The 23,525-nt window shown below is 34.1% G+C and overlaps 1 protein-coding gene across 1 annotated transcript in view; it reads left to right on the top strand.

Annotated features, from left to right (window-relative positions):
- Positions 1 to 23,525, top strand: part of LOC114339742 (nose resistant to fluoxetine protein 6-like) — a 148,876-nt gene that overhangs the window by 124,586 nt on the left and 765 nt on the right. Inside the window, exons 10-12 of the mRNA XM_050649023.1 lie at positions 15,717 to 15,903; positions 20,774 to 20,916; positions 21,166 to 21,277. Coding sequence (XP_050504980.1) covers positions 15,717 to 15,903; positions 20,774 to 20,916; positions 21,166 to 21,277 — 442 coding nt within the window. The remainder of the gene's footprint in view (positions 1 to 15,716; positions 15,904 to 20,773; positions 20,917 to 21,165; positions 21,278 to 23,525) is intronic.

The following is a 23,525-nucleotide window of genomic DNA, read 5'->3' as shown; positions in this document are numbered from 1 at the left end:
ACGAGCCAAACTTTTCTGCTGGTGATATGACCCATATTAAGCTGCACCCCCCACCATCGCGAATAAAGTTCGGACTAGGCAAAAAATTTGGTGCTATTTATGTGCTAATTAGTTGCTCTATTCCGAATTTTGTTGCTCAAACCGTTTACCAGGAAATCGCGTTGAAAGTGGGGGGGTGCAGGTTAATATAAAGCTGCACCCACCCACACCAGAAAAAAGCTCAAACTTCTTGATTTTTTTGGTGATAAATTTAGTGCTATTTATGTGCTAATTAGTTGCTCTATTCCGAAATTTGTTGCTCAAACCGTTTACCAGGAAATCGCGTTGAAAGTGGGGGGGTGCAGGTTAATGGAAAGCTGCACCCACCCACACCGAAAAAAGCTCAAACTTCTTGATTTTTTTTGGTGATAAATTTAGTGCTACTTATGTGCTAATTAGTTGCTCTATTCCGAATTTTGTTGCTCAAACCGTTTACCAGGAAATCGCGTTGAAAGTGGGGGGGTGCAGGTTAATGGCAAGCTGCACCCACCCACAACGAAAAAAGCTCAAACTTCTTGATTTTTTTGGTGATAAATTTAGTGCTATTTATGTGCTAATTAGTTGCTCTATTCCGAATTTTGTTGCTCAAACCGTTGACCAGGAAATCGCGTTCAAATTGGGGGGTCCAGCTTAATGGCAAGCTGCACCCACTCACACCGAAAAAAGCTCAAATTTCTTGATTTTTTTGGTGAAAAATTTAGTGCTATTTATGTGCTAATTAGTTGCTCTATTCCGAATTTTGTTGCTCAAACTGTTGACCAGGAAATCGCGTTGAAAATGGGGGTGCAGGTAAATGGCAAGCCTGAACCCACCCACACCGAAAAAAGCTCAAACTGATTTTTTTATTAAAAAATTTAGTGCTATTTATGTGCTAATTAATTGCTCTATTCCGAATTTTGTTGCTCGAACCGTTGACTAGGAAATCGCGTTGAAAATGGGGGGGAGCAAGTTAATGGCAAGCCTGCATCCACCCACACCGAAACAAGCTCAAACTTCTTGATTTTTTTGGTGAAAAATTTAGTGCTATTTATGTGCTAATTAGTTGCTCTAATCTAAATTTTGTTGCTCAAACAGTTGACCAGGAAATCGCGTTCAAAGTGGGGCGGTGCCAGCTTCTAGACGCACAACGAAACACTTGTATGTTCACTAAAACAATGAGAAATAAAATCAGATAGAAGTATAATTTGATGGTACGTGCTCCCTAAATTATTTTAGTACCAAATAATATGTACGAGTAACTTATTTATTTAACATAGAACAGAGACACATATGTATAGTGCGGAGCCAGGTCGGGTGGAATTAACTAATGCATTTGCAAGTTCTACTGTTAGCAACAAAATCGGATACCGATATATTTCGATAGTACGTATCATTATCATCATCATACAGCCCTTTTCGTTCACCGCTGAACATAGGCCTCCCTCATTTTTGTCCATTGTGCTCTATTTTGGGCACTTTGCATTCAATTTTTTGACATTTTCTTGAGCTCATCAGGCCAACGAGTAGATGGTCTTCCTCTACTTCTTTTGTCTAATCTCGGCCTGCACTCTTCGTCCACCCCCCATCACTGATTCGGGCGACGTGTCCGGCCAAGTTCCATTTCAGGGTGGCAATTCGGGAAATTACATCGGTAACTCCTGTTCTTCGCCTTAAGTCTTCATTTCTAACTCGGTCACGAAGCGACATACTCAGCATTGACCTTTCCATTTTCCTCTGGGCTATTTGCAGCATTTGAGAAGCTGTGGCTGTCAATGTCAAAGTTTCGGCACCATAAGTCATCATAGGCAACACAAATTGGTCAAATGTTTTACGTTTTAGAGAAATTGGTATGTCGCTTTTAAATAGGTCTTTGAGTTTTCCATAGGCTACCTATGGTAGGTTTATTCTTCTTCGTAGTTTGCATATTTGTTTGTCTCCTGTGATCTTTATTTCGTGTCCATGGTATATGTATTTTTCCACTAGCTCTACTTCGTTTTCTCCAATATTGATATTTCCGCTAGGTACTAGGTTTGTCATGAATTTTGTTTTGGAGATGTTTATTTTGAGACACCTACACTGGCGTACACTAACTAAAGTTCATGTAGCATGGTACATATCTTCTTGAGGTTGTCAGAGAACAAAACTATGTCGTCTGCGAATTTCAAATTTGTTAATCTTCTACCGTCAATATTCAGGCCTCGCTCTTCCCAGTTAAGTTATTTACAAGCATATTCTAGTACTGCGGTAAAGAGTTTAGGCGATAAGTTATCGTCCTGTCGGACTCCTCTGCCGATTGGGACATGGTCCGTGTTTTTATGTAGTTTCACCGGCATAGTTGCGTTCTTGTATGTATTGTAAATTAACCTTGTGTATCGGTAGTCAATGCGGCATGCTTGTAGTACTTCCAGAATTTTGTCACATTCTACCGTGTCAAAGGCTTTATGGAAATCTACAAAAGCCAAAACGAGTGGTCGATTGTATTCGATAGTCTTTTCTATTACCGTTTTAATGCGCTGTGGGTGATCATTTGTTCCAAATTGGCTGGTAGAAATCAAGTTTTTTCTCAAGACGATTCGTTACTATTCTTGTAAGGAGTTTGTATAAGTGACTAAGAAGACTTATAGGTCTGTAATTTTCTAATTCATGGGGATCTCCTTTTTTGTACAATAGAATTACTTGAGCATTATGCCATTTGTCGGGTATATTGCTATCTAAAAGGCACATGTTAAAAAGGTCTTTTATTTTCTTAAGAAGACAAGTGCCTCCGATGTTTATTGCATCAGTAATTACTCAATCTTCGCCTGGAGATTTTTTATTCTTATCTTTTCTTAGGGCTAGTTTACAATCTAGAAATATATGTTCCAGGGCAAAAAAGGTGGTCTTTTGTATTTGTTTAAAAAAATTGTTTAAACAATTTCTGCCCAAAAATTCCGCCATATATCCTTCTTCTTCTTCTTAAAGTGCCTATCCGTTTCGGATGTTGGCGATCATCATGGCTATCTTGATTTTGTTTACCGCAACGCGGAACAGTTCAGTGGTAGTGGTGTTATACCACTTTCGTAAATTTTGAAGCCAGGAAATGCGTCTTCTTCCCGGCCCTCTTTTACCATTTACCTTCCCTTGGAGAATCAGTTGGAGAACGCCGTAACGTTCTTGATTTCTCATTACATGTCCTAGATATTCTAATTTTTTTGTTTTGATGGTTATGAGAATTTCACAGTCTTTCCCCAATCTATACGCAGCACTTTTACATTATTAATTCGTTCAACCCAGGATATACGTAAGATGCGCCTATAACACCACATTTCGAAAGCTTCGAGCCGATTCATAGATGCAACAGTTAGTGTCCACGCTTCCATTCCGTAGAGCAGAACTGTGAATATGTAGCTTTTCAACAGACGGTATTTTGTTTTTAATGATATGTCTCGACTGTTGAAAATTGGTCTCATTCTAACGTATGCTGCTTTCGCTTTTATTATTCGCTGTTTAATTTCTGTCGAGTGGTCCCATTGGCTATTTAAATTCGTACCCAGATATGTATATTGCTCAACTCTTTCGATATTCTGTTGGTTGACTGTAAGTTGAGCGTTTAATATTGGTTTTTTACTAATTGTCATAAATTTGGTCTTCTTCTGTTGCTGACTTCTGTTATACGATTTGTTAATATCTGTAAATCATTCAGATTAACGGCGAAAACTATGGTGTCATCTGCATATCTAATGTTATTCAATCATTCACCATTTATTAATACTCCCTTCGCACAACCGTCTAAAGCTTCTTTAAATATCCATTCAGAGTAAATATTGAATAGTAGTGGAGATAAAATACAGCCCTGTCGTACTCCTCGTTCTATTGCAATTTTATCAGTTAACTGGTCTTCTATTTTGATTTCTGCCGTTTGATTGTAATATTTGTTTCTGATAATCGGTACCCTTCAGATTTGTTTAAAGGGGACATTTTTTAATAGGAATCCACAAAGAAACCGAATCAGAAATGTTTTCAGACTCACCATATGGACTATATGGAGCGGTCTCACCATATGGACTATATACATACTTCCACATTTTGTAATAAACATACAAACTTTCACCAAGTAACCATCATGTTGATGTAAGATACGAATACGAGTGTGAATTATAAATTTCTAAAAAAAATACAAAATCTTTGTGGCTTGTGAATGTTTTAAAAATAAAACAATTGAATATTAGTCTTAAAGGTGGTGTTGACGCGGCTGAAGTTTCATTCTTCGGTGAGGTATCTTACAGTCCGACCAGATTCACTTTGTATTTGAGATTTGGATGCGCATTGTTGTTGACTTTCGGATTTTCCAAATTTTGTGATTTTTATTTTGATAACATCTCGTCAAGTAAAATACCTGCACGGTACCAAAATAATACTAATTAAAAAGTCTTGAGATTCGGTAAAACCTTACTTTTCAACGTGTTTACAATCTTTGTTTGCAAGTGATCATCATAACACTGAATATAGCCGCAGTTGGCTGTGGCGTCACACTCCGGTCCTCTATTTACCTGTCTAGCAACAATATTAGGTGCGTTCGCGGGTACAGTTGACAAATTGTCGCCGACAATTTCTAACCTCATTTAATATAAATAATATCGTTAATAGATAAATAAACAAGGTATATTTACTTTTAATTAATATTAATAACTAATTATTAAATTATAATATTAAAATATACCTTGTATATTTATCTATTAACGATATTAATTATATCATTTTAAAGTGCGCATGCGTTTTGCTGCTAATTTGTCGCCGACTAGTCGTCGACAGGCTCCCGCGAACGCACCTATTATTAAACGATAATGTTCAAAAATATGACTATAACATTTAAAAAAATCACTTAAATCGGAAAACAGGTTTAGGAAATATGAGACATAAAAAATGACCAATTTTTAAGGTGATACGTTAATTTCTTGGAGAAATGTAGATATACATAAATACAATTATAGATAAAGAACAGATTATACGAACATACATAATATACCCGAACAATACATACTGTTTCAAATATTCAAAGATAAAGCGATTACAAAAATTGCAATTCGGCATTCTTCAATATACATTATACAATAACTCACACACAGCCAACGGAATTGACAATGAGAGATACCTTGAAAACAATAAAGCTGTGTTGTTATGGGGCAGAGAATAGATAATAGGTAAATACGATTTATATAGGTATATATAAAGAATCAACTACACCAAAATGTTGATATCCAAACAACATACACTGTTTCAAAGCGTTTTAATAGTGAAATACCTGTAGAAATTAGTTCACAGAAACCGCCATAACCATGGATATGGCTTATACCATTTATGCTTACTGTAGTGTGCATTATAGTAGGGGAGAAAAGTATGCTAAATTTGCAGTTACTCGGGGGTTATGGGGACCTATTGGGTTGTAAAGATTAGGTGCTAAAACAAAAAAAAATTAAGTAAAGTTTATTATAGTCCGTACAATAATATAGAGTATGTCCCTGTAAGTTGTATCCATATGGAAAACCTTTTTATTATTAATTTTACGAAAAAAAGTTATTCTTCATAAAAAGCTCTGCATGGTCTGAAACCTATAACATTATTTTCAGTAATTTTAATTCTAATAACTCTTTTATTATTAATTTTACGAAAAAAGTGATTAGTAATAAAAAGTTCTGCATGGTCTAAAACACTCTAAAACCTAAAATACAACAATCTTATATCAATTTTATACGAGGTATGTCAAAAAAGATAAATTTAGATCAAATGTAAAGTACCTTTATAGTTCAAAATATTTCAATTAGAAGGATGTAATTACAAACTAAAACATGGTTTTTAATTCTTAATAACTTTTCATAAAAACAATTTTCGATATTGTGAAAAATAAAGGTATTTTACTCTTGAGCCAAATTCATATATTTTGACATACCTCGTATAAAATTATAGAGTACTATACTATACTACTCGTACTAGAATATTCTTGTAAATAACTTAACTGGGAAGAGCGAGGCCTGAATATTGCCGGTAGAAGATTAACAAATTTGAAATTCGCAGACGACATAGTTTTGTTCTCTGACAACCTCAAGGAGATATGTACCATGCTACATGAACTTTAGTTAGTGTATGCCAGTGTAGGTGTCTCAAAATAAACATCTCCAAAACAAAATTCATGACAAAACTAGTACCTAGCGGAAATATCAATATTGGAGACAACGAAGTAGAGCTAGTGGAAAAATACATATACCTTGGACAAGAAATAAAGATCACAAGAGACAACCAAACATGCGAACTACGAAGAAGAATAAACCTACCATGGGCAGCCTATGAAAAACTCAAAGACATCTTTAAAAGCGACATACCAATTTCTCTAAAACGTAAAACATTTGACCAATTTGTGTTGCCTATGATGACTTATGGTGACGAAACTTTGACATTGACAGCTACAACTTCTAAAATGCTGCTAATAGCCCAGAGGAAAATGAAAAGCTCAATGCTGAGTGTATCGCTTCGTGACAGAGTTAGAAATGAAGACTTAAGGTGAAGAACAGAAGTTACCGATGTAATTTCCCGAAATGCCACCCTGAAATGGAACTGGGCCGGACACGTCGCCCGAATCAGTGATGGGGGTGGACGAAGAGATTACTTGAGGGCAGGGCGAGATTAGACAAAAGAAGTAGAGGAAGACCACCTACGCTTCAGTCCAGATGAGCTCAAGAAAATGTCAAGAAATTGGATGCAAAGTGCTCAAAATAGAGCACAATCGACAAAAATGAGGGAGACCTATGTCCAGCAGTGAACGAAAAGGGCTGGATGATTATGATCCTGATGATACGTACTATCGAAATATATCGGTATCCGATTTTGTTGCTAACCGTAGAACTTGCAAATGCATTAGTTTATCCCACCCGACCTTGTTCCGCGCTATAGGTGTCTCTGTTCTATGTTAAATAAATAAATTACTCGTACATATTATTTGGTACTAAAATAATTTAGGGACCACTTGCCATCGAACTATACCGCTATCTGATTTTATTGCTCATTGTTTTAGTGTACAAGTGTTTCGTTGTGCGTCTAATGAGAAGCTGGCCCCGCCCCAATTTCAACGCGATTTCCTGGTCAACGGTTTGAGCAACAAAATTCGGAATAGAGAAACTAATTAGCACCTAAATAGCACTAAATTTATCACAAAAAAAAATCAATTAGATTGAAATTTTTTCGGTGTGGGTGGGTGCAGTTTGCCATTAACCTGCACCCCCCCACTTTCAACGCGATTTCTTGGTCAACGGTTTGAGCAACAAAATTCGGATTAGAGCAACTAATTAGCACATAAACAGCACTAAATTTTTCACCAAAGAAATCAAGAAGTTTGAGCTTTTTTCGGTGTGAGTGGGTGCAGCTTGCCATTAAGCTGGACCCCCCACTTTGAATGCGATTTGCTGGTAAACGGTTTGAGCAACAAAATTCGGAATAGAGCAAGTAATTAGCACATAAATAGCACTAAATTTTTCACCAAAAAAGTCAAGAAGTTTGAGCTTTTTTCAGTGTGGGTGGGTGCAACTTGCCATTAACTTGCACCACCCCAATTTCAACGCGATTTCTTGGTCAACGGTTTGAGCAACAAATTTCGGAATAGAGCATCTAATTAGCACATAAATAGCACTAAATTTATCACCAAAAAAAATCAAGAAGTTTGAGCTTTTTTCGGTGTGGGTGGGTGCAGCTTTCCATTAACCTGCACCCCCCACTTTCAACGCGATTTCCTGGTAAACGGTTTGAGCAACAAATTTCGGAATAGAGCAACTAATTAGCTCATAAATAGCACTAAATTTATCACCAAAAAAAATCAAGAAGTTTGAGCTTTTTTCGGTGTGGGTGGGTGCAGCTTTACATTAACCTGCACCCCCCCCACTTTCAACGCGATTTCCTGGTAAACGGTTTGAGCAACAAAATTCGGAATAGAGCAACTAATTAGCACATAAATGGCACTAAATTTATCACTAAAAAAAAATCAAGAAGTTTGAGCTTTTTTCGGTGTGGGTGGGTGCAGCTTGCCATTAACCTGCACCCCCCCACTTTCAACGCGATTTCCTGGTAAATGGTTTGAGCAACAAATTTCGGAATAGAGCAACTAATTAGCACATAAATAGCACTAAACTTATCACCAAAAAAATCAAGAAGTTTGAGCTTTTTTCGGTGTGAGTGGGTGCAGCTTGCCATTAACTTGCACCCCCCCACTTTCAATGCGATTTCTTGGTCAACGGTTTGAGCAACAAAATTCGAATTAGAGCAACTAATTAGCACATAAATAGCACTAAATTTTTCACCAAAAAAATCAAGAAGTTTGAGCTTTTTTCGGTGTGAGTGGGTGCAGCTTTCCATTAAGCTGGACCCCCCAATTTGAATGCGATTTCCTGGTAAACGGTTTTAGCAACAAAATTCGGAATAGAGCAAGTAGTTAGCACATAAATAGCACTAAATTTTTCACCAAAAAAGTCAAGAAGTTTGAGCTTTTTTCGGTGTGGGTGGGTGCAACTTGCCAATAACTTGCACCACCCCAATTTCAACGCGATTTCTTGGTCAACGGTTTGAGCAACAAAATTCGAATTGTAGCAACTAATTAGCATATAAATAGCACTAAATTTATCACCAAAAAAAATCAATAAGTTTGAACTTTTTTCGGTGTGAGCGGGTGCAGCTTGCCATTAAGCTGGACCCTCCACTTTGAATGCGATTTCCTGGTCAACGGTTTGAGCAACAAAATTCGGAATAGAGCAACTAATTAGCACATAAATAGCTCTAAATTTTTCACCAAAAAAAAACAAGAAGTTTGAGCTTTTTTCGGTGTGGGTGGGTGCAACTTGCCATTAACTTGCACCCCCCATTTTCAACGCGATTTCTTGGTCAACGGTTTGAGCAACAAAATTCGGATTAGATCAACTAATTAGCATATAAATAGCACTAAATTTATCACCAAAAAAATCAATAAGTTTGAAGTTTTTCGGTGTGGGTGGGTGCAGTTTGCCATTAAGCTTGACCCCCCCAATTTGAACGCGATTTCCTGGTAAACGGTTTGAGCAACAAAATTCGGAATAGAGCACCTAATTAGCACATAAATAGCACTAAATTTATCACCAAAAAAAATCAAGAAGTTTGAGCTTTTTTCGGTGTGGGTGGGTGCAGCTTGCCATTAACCTTCACCCCCCCAATTTCAACGCGATTTCCTGGTAAACGGTTTGAGCAACAAATTTCGGAATAGAGCAACTAATTAGCACATAAATAGCACTAAATTTATCACCAAAAAAATCAAGAAGTTTGAGCTTTTTTCGGTGTGGGTGGGTGCAGCTTTACATTAACCTGCACCCCCCCACTTTCAACGCGATTTCCTGGTAAACGGTTTGAGCAACAAATTTCGGAATAGAGCAACTAATTAGCACATAAATAGCACTAAATTTATCACCAAAAAAATCAAGAAGTTTGAGCTTTTTTCGGTGTGGGTGGGTGCAGCTTTACATTAACCTGCACCCCCCCACTTTCAACGCGATTTCCTGGTAAACGGTTTGAGCAACAAATTTCGGAATAGAGCAACTAATTAGCACATAAATAGCACTAAATTTGTCACAAAAAAAAATCAAGAAGTTTGAGCTTTTTTCGGTGTGGGTGGGTGCAGCTTTACATTAACCTGCACCCCCCCACTTTCAACGCGATTTCCTGGTAAACGGTTTCAGCAACAAATTTCGGAATAGAGCAACTAATTAGCACATAAATAGCACTAAATTTATCACAAAAAAAAATCAAGAAGTTTGAGCTTTTTTCGGTGTGGGTGGGTGCAGCTTTACATTAACCTGCACCCCCCCACTTTCAACGCGATTTCCTGGTAAACGGTTTGAGCAACAAAATTCGGAATAGAGCAACTAATTAGCACATAAATAGCACTAAATTTTTTGCCTAGTCCGAACTTTATTCGCGATGGTGGGGGGTGCAGCTTAATATGGGTACCGATATGCCCATTGTCCTCATGTAATTTCTTTATTATCTTTTCGGCCAATGTCTGTGTCACTAAATATAGTTCCTTTCCGTCTATTCTCTTAAAATATATGTCATTTTCTACTTCCGCTCTTCTTTTCTCTCTTTCCTCTAGGTCTTCTTGGTTTGTCCTTATCTCATTTAACGAATATATCCCTTCTTCTTGTATTAATCTATTTAGTCCCACTTGTAGAGTAATTGTTTCCTTTTTTCCCGTGTCCTCATCCCGTGTTAGAGCGTCAGCTATTATGTTGTCTTTTCCTTTTATATATCGGAACTCAAAATCATACTCCTGTAATAATAGAATGCCTCTATGTATTCTATTATTTACTAATCTATTCTTCATGATATGTACTAAAGCTGCATGGTCTGTTTCGATTGTGAATTTTGCTCCCAATAAGTAAAACCTCAATTTGTTTACGCAATATAGTACACTGGCAAACTCCAATTCTGTAACACTATATTTTCTCTCATGTGTTTTAGTCACTCGCGATATAAAACATATCGGCACTTCTTGGTCGTTTTGTATTTGAGACAGAACTCCTGCAAATTTTTGTATGGACGCATCAGTTCGGAGTATAAAAGGTAAATTGTAAATGGGGTGGTATATTTTCGTTCCTTTTGCGAATTCTCGTTTTAATGTTTCGAAAGCTTCCTCCTGTTCTTCTTTCCAATTCCATTTTATTCCTTTTTTAAGCAACTTTATCAGAGGGATTTCCTTTTGGCTCAAATCGGGAATCAGTTTTTTAAAATAATTAATCGTGCCAAGAAAACCTCTCAATGTTTTCAAATTCGTTGGTCTTGGGTATTCATCTATGAGCTTGACTCTGTCTTCGGATAATCTTACTGTTTTGGTGTCCAATTGAAAACCCAAATAAATGACTTCTTTTTGAAAAAATTGACATTTTTCAATGTTTAATTTCAATCCCGCTGTGTCCAATTCTTCCAGAATTATTTCTATGTGTTTCAGATGACTCTGAGTATCTTGTGAAAAAATTAATAAATCATCGATATAATGAACTATGAAATCTTCGTGGCGATTCAAAATGGTATGTAGAGCTCGGACGAGTGCAGCACAAGCACTCTGCAATCCAAACGGCACTACCTTAAACCGGTAGACAATACCATCAATAGAAAAAGCGGTGTAGTTTCTACACTTTTCAGCTAACGGTATCAACCAAAAACTGTGTTTTAAGTCAATTTTCGAAAATATGTGTGACCCAGTGATTCTTCCAAAAATGGCCTCGATGTTTAGAGGTGATTCATATTGTGATACAGTGTGCTGGTTGATATTCCTGGCATCTAAACATAATCTCAATTCTCCACTGCTTTTCTTTACTATCACAATCGGGTTAACATACGGTGAATCACATCTTTCGATGATTTAATCTTCCAACATTTTATTTATTTCTTCTTTCACCTCTTGTCGATACTTGTATGGAATCGGGTAAGTCTTTGATCGAAAATTTCCCAAGTTTTTCACCTCAAATGAATGTTCGTATTTTTAGCCACTCTGTTTTCCTCATTGATCAAATTTTCGTAGTTTCTTAACATCAACCGCAATTCTTTTTCTTTCCCTTCTCCACATATCAATTTTCTGTCTTTTTTCTCAGATTCTTCACACATGTTTACCGTGCATTCTGCATCCTCGTTTGCATATACCTCCTCTTCAAATACCACTGTTTCAATCATATTCTTTTCACTTTCATTTTTTAGCTTTATTTCTTCTTCTCCTGAGCCCGTCTCTTCTTTTGAGGAATCCCAGGTTTCCTTTGTTTCTGATACTCTCAAATTTTCTTCTTCTGGGCTCAACTCTTCTTTTGAGGAGCCACAGGTTTCATTTTCTTTTATCTTTTTCTGACCTTTTCTCCTTTTTCTTCTTTGTCCTTGCTTCGCTGCCAAATTCATTTCCACTGTTTGTTCTTTACCTGATTCGTCCGTATTTTGTTTCTCATGTTCCTTGTCCTGTTCTTTTTCTTTTTCTTCTGTTAGTTTCATCGTATTATTTTTAAAATCTATCACTACATGTTTTTCTGCCAATTCGTCCACTCCTACTATCATGTCATGTGACATGTTTGGCATTATTACACATTGTAGTGCATACATATTCTTGCCCAGTCGTACCATTACTCGTATGCCTTCATTTATAGTTGCCAATGTCCGTTTGTTTGCGCCCACTAAATTTACCCTAGGTATTTTATAAATTAAATTTGTTAAGTTAACTTCTTCTATTAGTTTTCTGTTGACCAATGTTATTTCAGATCCAGTGTCTATCATAATTTTAATTGGTTTCTCGTTGATAAATCCATCCACAAATTTTAAATTAACTCCATTTTTCTTTTCGTTGTTTCCTGCCAATTTAATAAACTCCTTGGGGTGACAAAAGATTCCTGTTTGATTTTTGGTTTTTAGTGAGCGCCGTCGTGAAAAGACGCCGGTTGCTCATCGTTGTTTATATTTTCGTCATAATGTCTCTCTCCGTCATATTCATCTGTCTGGGTATTATTTACTTCTCTTCTATTTTCTCTTGGTCTGTCGGATCTGTTTCGGTTTTCTCGATATCCCTGTTCATTTTGTATACCATTATTTCTGTTTTCTTGATTTGAGCGTGTCGTGTTTCTATTCTGGTATTCTCGATTTCTGTCCTCAATCCATTGCCTATTTCTTTGTTCATAATTTCCTCTTCCGTTGTCTCTATTTTCGTTTTCCCTTCTGGGATTAAAATCTCGTCTTGTATAGTCCCTCCTATTTTGATTTCTAGCTCTGTAATCTTGTGTTTCTCGGGGCCTGTAATCTTCTCGCGACCTTCTTGATTTTCTTTCTCTTAGACGTGATTCTCTTATTTGTAGGAATTGGCATAAACTATCTATGTCTTTGTAATTTTGCAATGTGATATGGTCTTCCAGCGTTTCCTCGAAATATCTTGCAATCAGTTCGACTAATTGTTCCGATGAGTAATTATATTGTAAATGTTTTGCATTATTGTAAATTTGCAAAGCATATGTCCTTTCTGATACACCCATCCTATCATTGTATTTCCCATTTTGCAATTCCTTGTTAATTTCCAATTGTTGGACTTTTCCCCAGAAATAATTCAAAAATTTTTGTTCAAATTGTTGCCAATTGCCGAATTCTTCTTCTTTACTATCGAACCATAGGCTTGCTTCATATTTGAGATGGTTTCTGATAGTTTCTTTTGCTGTTTCGAAATTTCCGATGTGCTGTATTTTCTTTTTCAGGCTATTTATGAACGGCACTGGGTGTAATCTTCTTACATCCCCGCCAAACCTTATCTTCACGTCATCTGTGCTATGTATAACCATTTCTCTTCTTTCTCCGACATTCTGTTGCGTCCTATTTTCGGTGACTTGTTTTTGTATTTCTGTGATTCTTTTTTCCACTTCTTCTCTGTCTACTTGGATAGCATTTTCCAACTTATTTTCCAAATTTTCTAGTTCCTTTTGCTGGCAATTCGTTATCTCCTTTATTTTGATTTTGATTTCTTTAATCTCTAACTCCTGTTTCTCGCTCTTTTCTGCAATCTCTTCTATTTTTTTAACCATTTCCTTCTTAATACTCTCTATATTTCTGTTGTTTTCTTCTATGGCTTGTTTTGTTTCCTCCTGATTTTCTTTCATTACTTGTTGTGTTTCATCCATTTTTTGTTGTGTTTCATCCATTTTCTTTGATGTTTCTTCCTGATTTTTATCCATTGTCCTTTTTGCTTCATCCATTGCTTGTTTTGTTTCTCTTTGATTGTCATCCAGTTTTTGTGACTGGAGTTGCATCAGTTGTAATAGTTTATCTATTCCTGATAATTCTTGCTGTTCTGATGCCATGATTGTCGTGTCTAAAATATCTTCTTGGTCTGAATGTTCTTTTTGTTTTTTGTTGTCCTTGCTTTGGCTTCTTGTCACAGACATTTGTTTTCAAGAAATATTATCCCCGCCAAATATGAAATTTTACTAGTATGTTACCAATACGACTTTTTTTTACCCAAATATTATAAATTGTCAATAAATATATCAAATGTAAATATCGTAAAAATAAAATATTAAATCAGTTATGTAAAATTTGTACCTAAAGAGATCTAAAATTTTATGTTATCAAATGTAAGTATCTCACTTTTTACCACAGGCATATAAATTTTCAAATACCGGCTTTACTCTTTCTATCCTTCAAATTTGCCACTAGAAATACTTTACAATGCTTTCCACGTTGGACGACAGTTGATGTGATCTTGATTATTGATATGAGATAATATTCTTATATGTCACTTAATTTAATCAATGTATTAATACTAATCTAATTAATTAACCAGATCACATATCAATATGTTTTCAATCTCAGGGCGAATTATAAATTAATTACTTACTTTCGTGGCTTCTAAATATTTCTTAATGGTTCCTAATCGGGATAGAAAAGAAAAGAGTAAAAAAAATACACATATGGGTTACAATTATAATCAAAATATTTTTTATTTTATTTAAAAGGCAATCAATGCTTAATATTTGCTATTTCTTATTATTCTTAAACATAACATTTACAAATGGGAATCTTATTTCCTTTTGGTTTTCAATTGAAAGTTTTTATTAACATTTAACTATTAGGAGTTATTAGGAACAACTCTATTTAAGTTTGATGAAGCTTTTCTGATATTATTGATTATGTTATTCAATTTTTTATGTGGAATTTAATACGAAAAACCCATACATTCATGTCCAAACAAATGAGACTGACCTTTTCCTGGTGAACTGAAAATGTCCTCACACAAGACCCGTTTCCTGCTATCCTTGGCTGCGATCAAACCTCGTCCTGGCTTCCAGTAATGTTCTCCTTTGAAAAACTAGCTCGAATAGCTCTCGTTCCTGCGTCTGTCGTGATGCTGTGTTCTACCTTTCTCGAAACTGCTATCAGCTACCGGGACACTCTTGGCTCAAGGAGGTTCTTTCACTCTCGACCTGGCTTACTTCTCGTTCCACGATAGATACTCCAACCTCACGGAACTACCGGCTTTCTCACTCTCCGTACACTACCGTCTACTACTCGACTTCACTTCTCGACAGCTCAAAACATTCTGATCTCTATTTGTCATTCATTCCCCTACTTTCTAAATATCCCTTCCAGATTCACAAATCAAACTTCCACCACCAACTCTCATTCGCAGTATTCCTCAAAACCAATTTTTAAACTTTCTAAATATGCTTAATGGATTTCAAAGAAAATAGTTAATTCCCATTCTAAAATTACTTTCTACTATATACAAATTTTAATGACCTATTCTCTATTTCCACTTAGTCTTATTTAGCATCGGCTAATGATCGATCCTTCCGCGAACAACGATAATGGCCTATTATCGATTTCACTTGAGTCTTATTTAATCACTTCTTAAAATTAAATATAACAATTTGTTGTATACAGGTTGTTCTAAATTTATATGCCCGTGGTTGAGAAAATTGAAAATATTTTATATTAAATTGAATTTTGTCTATAATTATCAAATTTTAATTTTCATATCAAATAGAAATATAACAGTACATATTTGTTATTAAGTTGCTTTAAAATAAATACTCTTTGACTTCGTGTGTTCGTTTTTTTAAATTCGCACGAAATAATAAGAAATATCAGATGATTTCATACAAGTTTGGTTGTATATATGTATGTATGCTATATTTTAGATGGTCCTGATTCCTATATGGACAATAACTTTTGCTGTGCTCTTGCTATGCGGACTAGGAAACCACCCTCTCTTGAGGGTGGAAGAATTTTCTAGATTAGAGAATGCGTTATTTGGCTCCCTTGTTAGGCCTTCTTTTGCATTGGCAGTTGGGTGGATAATATGGGCTTCTGCAACCAACCATGCAGGTAAGGCATAATATAATTTGAAATAATATTAGTGAAATAGAAAACTATATAAATCAATTAGTATCATACATTCTTTAACGGTAAAATATTACAAAACCTCTAAATTTTAAGGAACCGCTTGGATTAACATGAAATTTGGCATACACATAGCTATTAAGTCAAAGAAAAAAAGTGATATTGTGCCGATGTGTGCTTTTGCCCTGGAGATGAGTTTCACCCCTTCTCGGGCGTGAAAAAATATATGTCCAAAATAAGTTTGGCATTCCATAAACTGACTAATTCTAAGCAACTTTTGTTCTGTAGAGTTTCTTCACTAATTCAATACTTTTCGAGTTATTTTCGAGTGCATTTGTTCATTTTTAAACAAAATAACCACGTGTTTAGATGGTTTTTTGCAAATAACTCAAAAAGTAAGTATTTTCTAGAAAAAAATAGTCTTAGTAAAAATATAGTTTATAAAAAAATGAAAAAAATGGTGCATATACTAAATCTGTCGACCCAGTACAAGCAAAGTTGTAGCTAATGAAATGTAGGTTCTTATTCGTCAAATTCCACATCGAATATTTCATCGAGAAATAACCAAAAAACGGAACACTTTTCGGGGAACACTCATGTGAACTTTTTTAAAGTGTTAAGAAAAGGTTTATTTTTGTAAAAAAAAAGTTCTAACCTTAAAAGTAAGTGAGTTATACTCAAAATATTGTTGGTACCTTTTATTAAAAAAAAAAAAAATCCCGAAAATCACCCCCTAATTAGCATATCAAATAAAATTAATCGTAACCGCTTTACAGGTTACTTTGATTATTTATTCTTCAGACGATCTCTAAGTCTCAGCGGTTCAAAGTGCTTATTTTTGAAAAGGCTGTAGTTAAAATGGCTTCAACGAGTCACTAATCCCGAGTGTATGCAAATTTTGAACAGCCATAGCATAACCGATTTTTGTCTAACAGGAAAACAAAAAGTCCAAAATATTCAGAAATGCAAAACGTACATTTTATTACTTCTTGAGATTTTTGGTGTTCTTAATAATTTTAAGTTATCTTGAAAAAGATCATTTTTTTTTCAAAATAAAAAATTTTAAAAATTTTATTTGAAAGCTATTTTTTTTTCAAAATAAGCAAGTTGAATCGATGAAACTTACAGACCATAAAGACACAACATAAATAATGTAACATGTGAAGCGATAAGGATTAATTATATTTAAGTTTTTAATTAGGGGGTGATTTTCCCGATTTTTTTTGCCAAATCAAAACGGACCAACTGTATTTTGAGCGTATCTTGCTCTTTGATGATAGAATATTTTTTTATAAAAATAGATATAAAGCTTTTTAAACTCTTAAAAAGTTTGTAATGAGTTTTTTCCAAAAATGCTTAGTTTTTGGTTATTTTACGTTGAAATATATTTATTTGAAGTTTGGCGCATATGGACCTATTTTTCTTTAGATATACATAACTCTGCTTCTACTAGGTCTGGAGACTTCTTGTATACACCATTTTTTTCAATTTTTTACAAGCTATACTTTTGTTAACAATGTTTTTTTCGATAAAATACTTACTTTTTGAATTATTTGCGAAAAATTGTCTAAAAACATGTTTGTTTTGATGAAAAATGAAAATATTCTGAAATAAATAGTGAAAAAACTGTATAGAATAAAAGTTGCTTAGAATTAGGCAATTTATCGAATTTCGGACTTTTTTGAACGTATGGTTTTCACCCCTGAGAATAGATGAAACTCACCCCCAGGGCCAAAGCACATATCGGCACAATATCACTTTTTTTCTTTGACATGTTGGCTATGCGTATGCCAAATTTTATGTCAAACCAAACGGTTATTTAAAATTTACAGCAAAAATCGTCAACTAATGTACTAAATGGGAAAATCCCTAGGTATATTATTTACTTTTCTGACGATAAAATTAAAAATACTGTCTCTATTATAATAATTATTGTATACCTTGGTAGAAGAATAATATTTCAAATTAACTTTGACACATTTGAACATTTTTTGAACTATTTTTAAAATGGCCTATTTTTTACATGATTTTTACACTTTTGTTTGTAACGTCAACATGTTATGAATACGAAAACGGTTTTTGAAATAGTAATATCATAATTTATAATAACAGAAAATGTTTAAATAATTTATCCTCTTATTTATAAACATTTTAAGATCTTTTAATAATTAAAACAAATCCACACGTTTTCTTGGTTGCATACATTTAGACGGACAAATTTAAAAATGTTTTAATTCCATTTAATACATACTAATTAGATTTTATAAATTTTGTCCTTATTAAAAATAAATTAACGCGTTAATACGTTTAGTAATTCTGCTAATTGAGTAAATTAAATTTAATATTCATCGTGGAAGTGCTAAAGGAACAAACTTTCTTGTTATGTGTCCGCCTAAATGTATGCAACTAAGAAAACTTGTGGACTTGTTTTAATTATTAAAAGATTTTAAAATGTCTATAGTAATAAGAGGATAAATTATTTAAAAATGTTCTGTTATGATAAATAATTATATGATATTACTATTTCAAAAACCATTTTCGTAGACATGTTGACGTTCAAAACAAAAGTGTAAAAATCATCTACAAAATAGGCCATTTAAAATGGTTCAAACAGTTCAAAAAATGTCCAAATGTGTCAAAGTTAATTTGGAATATTATTCTTCTACCAAGATATACAATAATTATTATAACAGAGACGGTATTTTTAATTTTATCAGAAAAGTAAATAATATACCTAGTCTGAATAATATTGGCTACAACTCTGGCAACCCTTAATTATAATAGACTAGTACCCAGCAAACAGACCGACGTGTTAATTACGTGAATTTTAGGTACATTTGTCACAAATATACGTAAATTATTTACGTGAAATTCACGTGAAAATTTGGTTGGAATGTCACATTGAAAATACGTCTTTAAATTACGTAAATAACTCGTCTTCAATAGACGTGTTATTTACCTTAAATAGCAATAAAATGTTTCGGGAAATTCACGTTGCAAATACGTGTTGATTAACGTATCTTTTAGGGAATGTATATATTAGTATTCACGTGAAAGATACGTCCTCGGTTCACGTAAATAATTAGACCTTAGTTAACTTATTAATCACGTAACTATTATCCTCATATTATGATATAAATAAAACAAGCATATAAAGTATTAACCATGTATTTATTTAGTAGAATTTAGAGACTTTAAAACATTGGTCTTGTATAATTATTATATAAGATAATGAACCAAAAATGGTACTGACCTAAAGACACGTTAAAAAATTTGCCAACACAAAACACAACACAGGTCACTTTATATTTCGAGGAAGACACTTCGACACTTTATTGTTTTTCTGATTGCATCATCGGCACTTCAACCCTCGAGCAGTGAGGTAAACGTTAATACGAAAGACATTATTATAAATAAACCCGCCTAAAATAAAACGAGAGAAATAAAGCTCTTCACGTTTCACTTTTTGTTGCGAGTGTGAGAAATGTGAGAAGCTGATATTAGAGGTTATGATCATCGATTATAAAAATCGATTATTTTTAAATTACAGTTAAACTATTCTACTTACTTTAAATTAGTATTACGTATTTTCTTTTTGTTTTTAAATTTCTTCTACTATTAACTAATTGGTCTTACTAAAAATCTATTTCAATACCAGAATAATATAAAAAAATAATCCTATTGAAACGTATGTATTATTCGATAAATCGATTAATTTAGTTTTCGAATCAACTATGTTATTCACGTACCGTGGTCATGTGATATTATTTAAAGGAGGAGAAAGGCTTGGTAGTACGTCATCACCGCGCGCGATTCGAAAATTAGACTCAAGATCATTTTAGCTGTGATATTTTTAAAGAAAAAAATAGAAAAAATAGCTTTAAATCAAGGTTGGATTGAAATAGTTAAATGATTTTAAAAGCGAAATCATAAACTTTTTGTTAAAATATTGGTATTATTTACATTACTTTTACGTGAAATAAATCTAATTTTTCGACGTCCATAAAATACAGTGAGTAAAATTCAAGCGATACGTATTTAACCAACACCGTTGTAAAATTTTGTTTTCCAAAATATTTTTCAAAATTTAACCAAAGGAAGTTATTTCTGTTTCGTGATTATTACGTGAAATACACGTACCTTTGCGATGTAACCAACATTCACACCTATTATAAAAAAACATGTACTAAATATTCGTCATTATAATTTTATATTATTCTAATGTCAAAGATGTATAAAGGAAGCAATAATATATACGTGAATTATTTGGCACTGAAATACGTTTTTTTCCCGTCATAAATCACCTAGTTACGTATTCGTTGAAATTTGCCGTAAATATAACGTACTCATCACGTAACTGGGCTCAAACCTGTTTGCTGGGTAAAATAGAAAAACAATTATTTCTTATTGTATGTAACCAATAATTTGATAATCAAACAACTTGTCGAGATTTAAAATTACAAATACTTTTCGCGCACGCGCTCCTGTGCCGGGACGATAACTGAGGATTTCTAGGTATCCGCTTGTCTTTATGATTATTTCAGTCAGGTTCCGTTCAACAGAACGGCTCGTAGCCGAGTTTCATGCTCTTCGATAGGCAGCCAATGGGTCAAGCAGATGTCGCCATGACACCAGTATCACGTTGTTTTGTTGTAATTCGATACTTGCAGCCCGATTTGTTTCAGTTTGTTCAGAGATAGTCATATATATGCACTTTCTGACGAGAATCTAACAAGATTCGAAATCGGTTAAAGTGCTTAGGGCGCTCTCTGAGCGAATTGAAATATAAGACGGCTCTTGCTTCGCTTTAAAACGAAATGTTTATTTATAAAAATAAAACAATTATTTATTTTAGGAATTATCAACAAGATACTGTCTTGCTCCGTCTTTCAATTTATCAACAAATTTATCTACAGTATGTACCTAATTCATCCTATCTTTTTGGACGTTTTGGTCTATTCTCAAAAAAGTGTGATAGAGTTTAGTATATTTAATCTGGTAAGTTTTTCAAAATAAATATAATAATTCATCTAATAAATATAGTTTTTATTTAAATTATTTGAACGTTATTACCGGATTGTATCATCATCATCATCATCATCATCATCATCATCATCATCATTATCATCATCATCATCATCATCATCATCATCATCATCATCATCATTAGCTTTATTTGTCCATAGTTGAACATCTGTATGCTTCCCCTAGTAAATCCTTTACTCAACTACATACATCCTTTTTTAGGCATATTGGTTCTGGGGTGTATTCATGCTTACATTGTTAGTTTCATTCATATGGGTTCTAGTGTTTGAAATTCCACCAGTAGCTCTAGAGAGGCTTGTTTTTGCTAAAATAGGTAAGTATCGTTTATATATTTCCTAAATTGGCATTCAAAATCTTTATTTTAAAGCTTTGAAAACCTTTTATTAGATAATTACCTAAAAAATTTGTTAACAGTCTTTATTTTTTTTTAACTGATATATGAAAATTCTTAAATTGTGTATTTTTGGCCCTGCTAATAATATAATTTTAATCATTTAGAAAGACCACAGGTTCACTGCAGAATACATGGAGGTTTTGGTTATTGAGGTATATTAAACTAAAAAAAATTGTGAGGTCTCTGACTGGGTCAGGTCAATCACAGGTTCTTTTTCTTCTTCTTCTTAACTCAGGCGAGACTCGTTAGTCTCTGGCACTTGGTCATAAGACCTTTGTACCAAACCGTGTTCTTCTCCTTAAACTTTAATATGTCCTGTGGTCTCAAAGGAGGCCAACAGTTTTCTAATTGGTAGTTTTAGGATCTCTTCTGATTTAAATCTCATTTGTCCAGTGAAGTCCTGCCTTACATCACCTAGCACACTGCAATGTATGTGCAGTATGCATAGTATGTGTATGGCAGTTTCTTCTTCCATTTCGCACTTTCTGCATCATGGTTCATTCACCTTACCTATTTTGTATAGGTGATTTCTGTAACGGCAATGTCCATTCACCATTTCAATCACCGTTTTGATTTCTCTAACAATAAAACACTGAAAACGTTTTTTTTTTCTATACTTCCACAAAATTTATTACAACTAAGTGACTACAGCTGTTTCGGGAGAGTGCCTTTCTCAAGTGATTTAGTTTACAATGGTTTGCCCATTTAAAGTCTTTAACTGAAGAGGTTGAGGAGTGGGGAGCTGTTTGTCTCAAGTTGGTCATTCAGAATTATATCTGTATTTTTCAATTTATTAATTTCCATAGATTCTAATAAAGATAGCTTAAGGCCTTTATTTTGAATATGCAGAATTTGAAACTGTTCATTAAAAGAATGATTATGATCTAGAAGGTGAAGTGCGCATGTAGAAGTGTCTGTTTTTCTATTGTTGAAAGCCCTTTTGTGTTCTACTATCCGTTTGTCAAAGGTTCTGCCAGTTTGACCGATGTAAGTTTTCGGATAGTCACCACAAGTCAGTTTGTACACACCACTCTGTAGTTGCTTTCTCTTTCGGCTTTTATTGTTCTTAATATATTTACTTAAGTTGTTATTAGTTCTGAAAGCTGGTGTTATTCCTTTCTTTTTATGTATCTGGCTATTTTTCTTGTTATCTTGCCAGTATATGTTAGAGAGTAGAAGGTAATGGGTTCTGTCTGTGGTGGTGGATACACTAATTTCAGGGCTGTCTTATGGAGTTTTTTAAAATTTTGTTAACTGTTTGTTCGTTATAGCCATTGTTTACTGCTATTTGTTTAATGATGTTTAGTTCTATCTCGAAGTTATTTTTTGTCATGGGAATTTCTGTCAGTCTATGTATCATGCTATGGTAGGCTGCTAATTTGTGTTGTGTAGGATGGGATGATGAATTGTGTATGGTTGTGTCAGTATGGGTAGGTTTATGATATACGGAGAACTCATGCTTGTTGTGTAGTCTGGTAATCGTTACATCTAGAAAGTTTATGAAATTATTCTGTTCTGTTTCTATTGTAAACTCAATATTACTATGAAGTGTAATATGTAATGTGTAATGAATGTATGATAGAAATTGGTCAAGTTGTCTGTTAGTTCCTGTAGAGCATACTAGTATATTATCTAGGTATCTCCACCAATATAAGAACTGTTTAAATACGGGATGTTTAGAAATTGTTGTTTAAAGTTGCTTCATAAATATATCTGATAGCAATGGGCTTAGAGGATTACCCTTAATAAGTCCTGCACTGTTGTTTGTGTATATTTGATTATTGAATTCAAAATAGTCTTGATTTATGCAAATTTCAAGAAGGTGTAAAATTTCAGATGCAATGATCGGATTTGTACTATTATGGCCTTTGTTTTGATTTCTCGTTTATTGAGGTTCATCAAACTGTTCGGGAGTTTTTTATCAATATTCTTGATTATTTTTTAGTCTGGATTTGCCCTTGAGTGGTTCTCCATTTATTTTGATGATTCTTCATCAGCCATTTCTGAACTTAGTTTTTCGTAGCATCTTTAGTGATGCCACAGAAAGGTTCTGGGCCTTCAAAAGTTTCTCTCGAGCCTTGTTTTGCTAACATAGCTGCTCGTTCGTTCCCATGCACCCCTTCATGACCCGGCACCCATATTAAAGACACTTTATTGTCTTTTGTCA

This window comes from Diabrotica virgifera, chromosome 4 (assembly GCF_917563875.1).
Source record: "Diabrotica virgifera virgifera chromosome 4, PGI_DIABVI_V3a".
Taxonomy (NCBI): Eukaryota; Metazoa; Arthropoda; class Insecta; order Coleoptera; family Chrysomelidae; genus Diabrotica; species Diabrotica virgifera.
The sequence above is the reverse complement of the archived record's forward strand: the minus strand, read 5'-3'. Positions and strand labels throughout refer to the sequence as shown.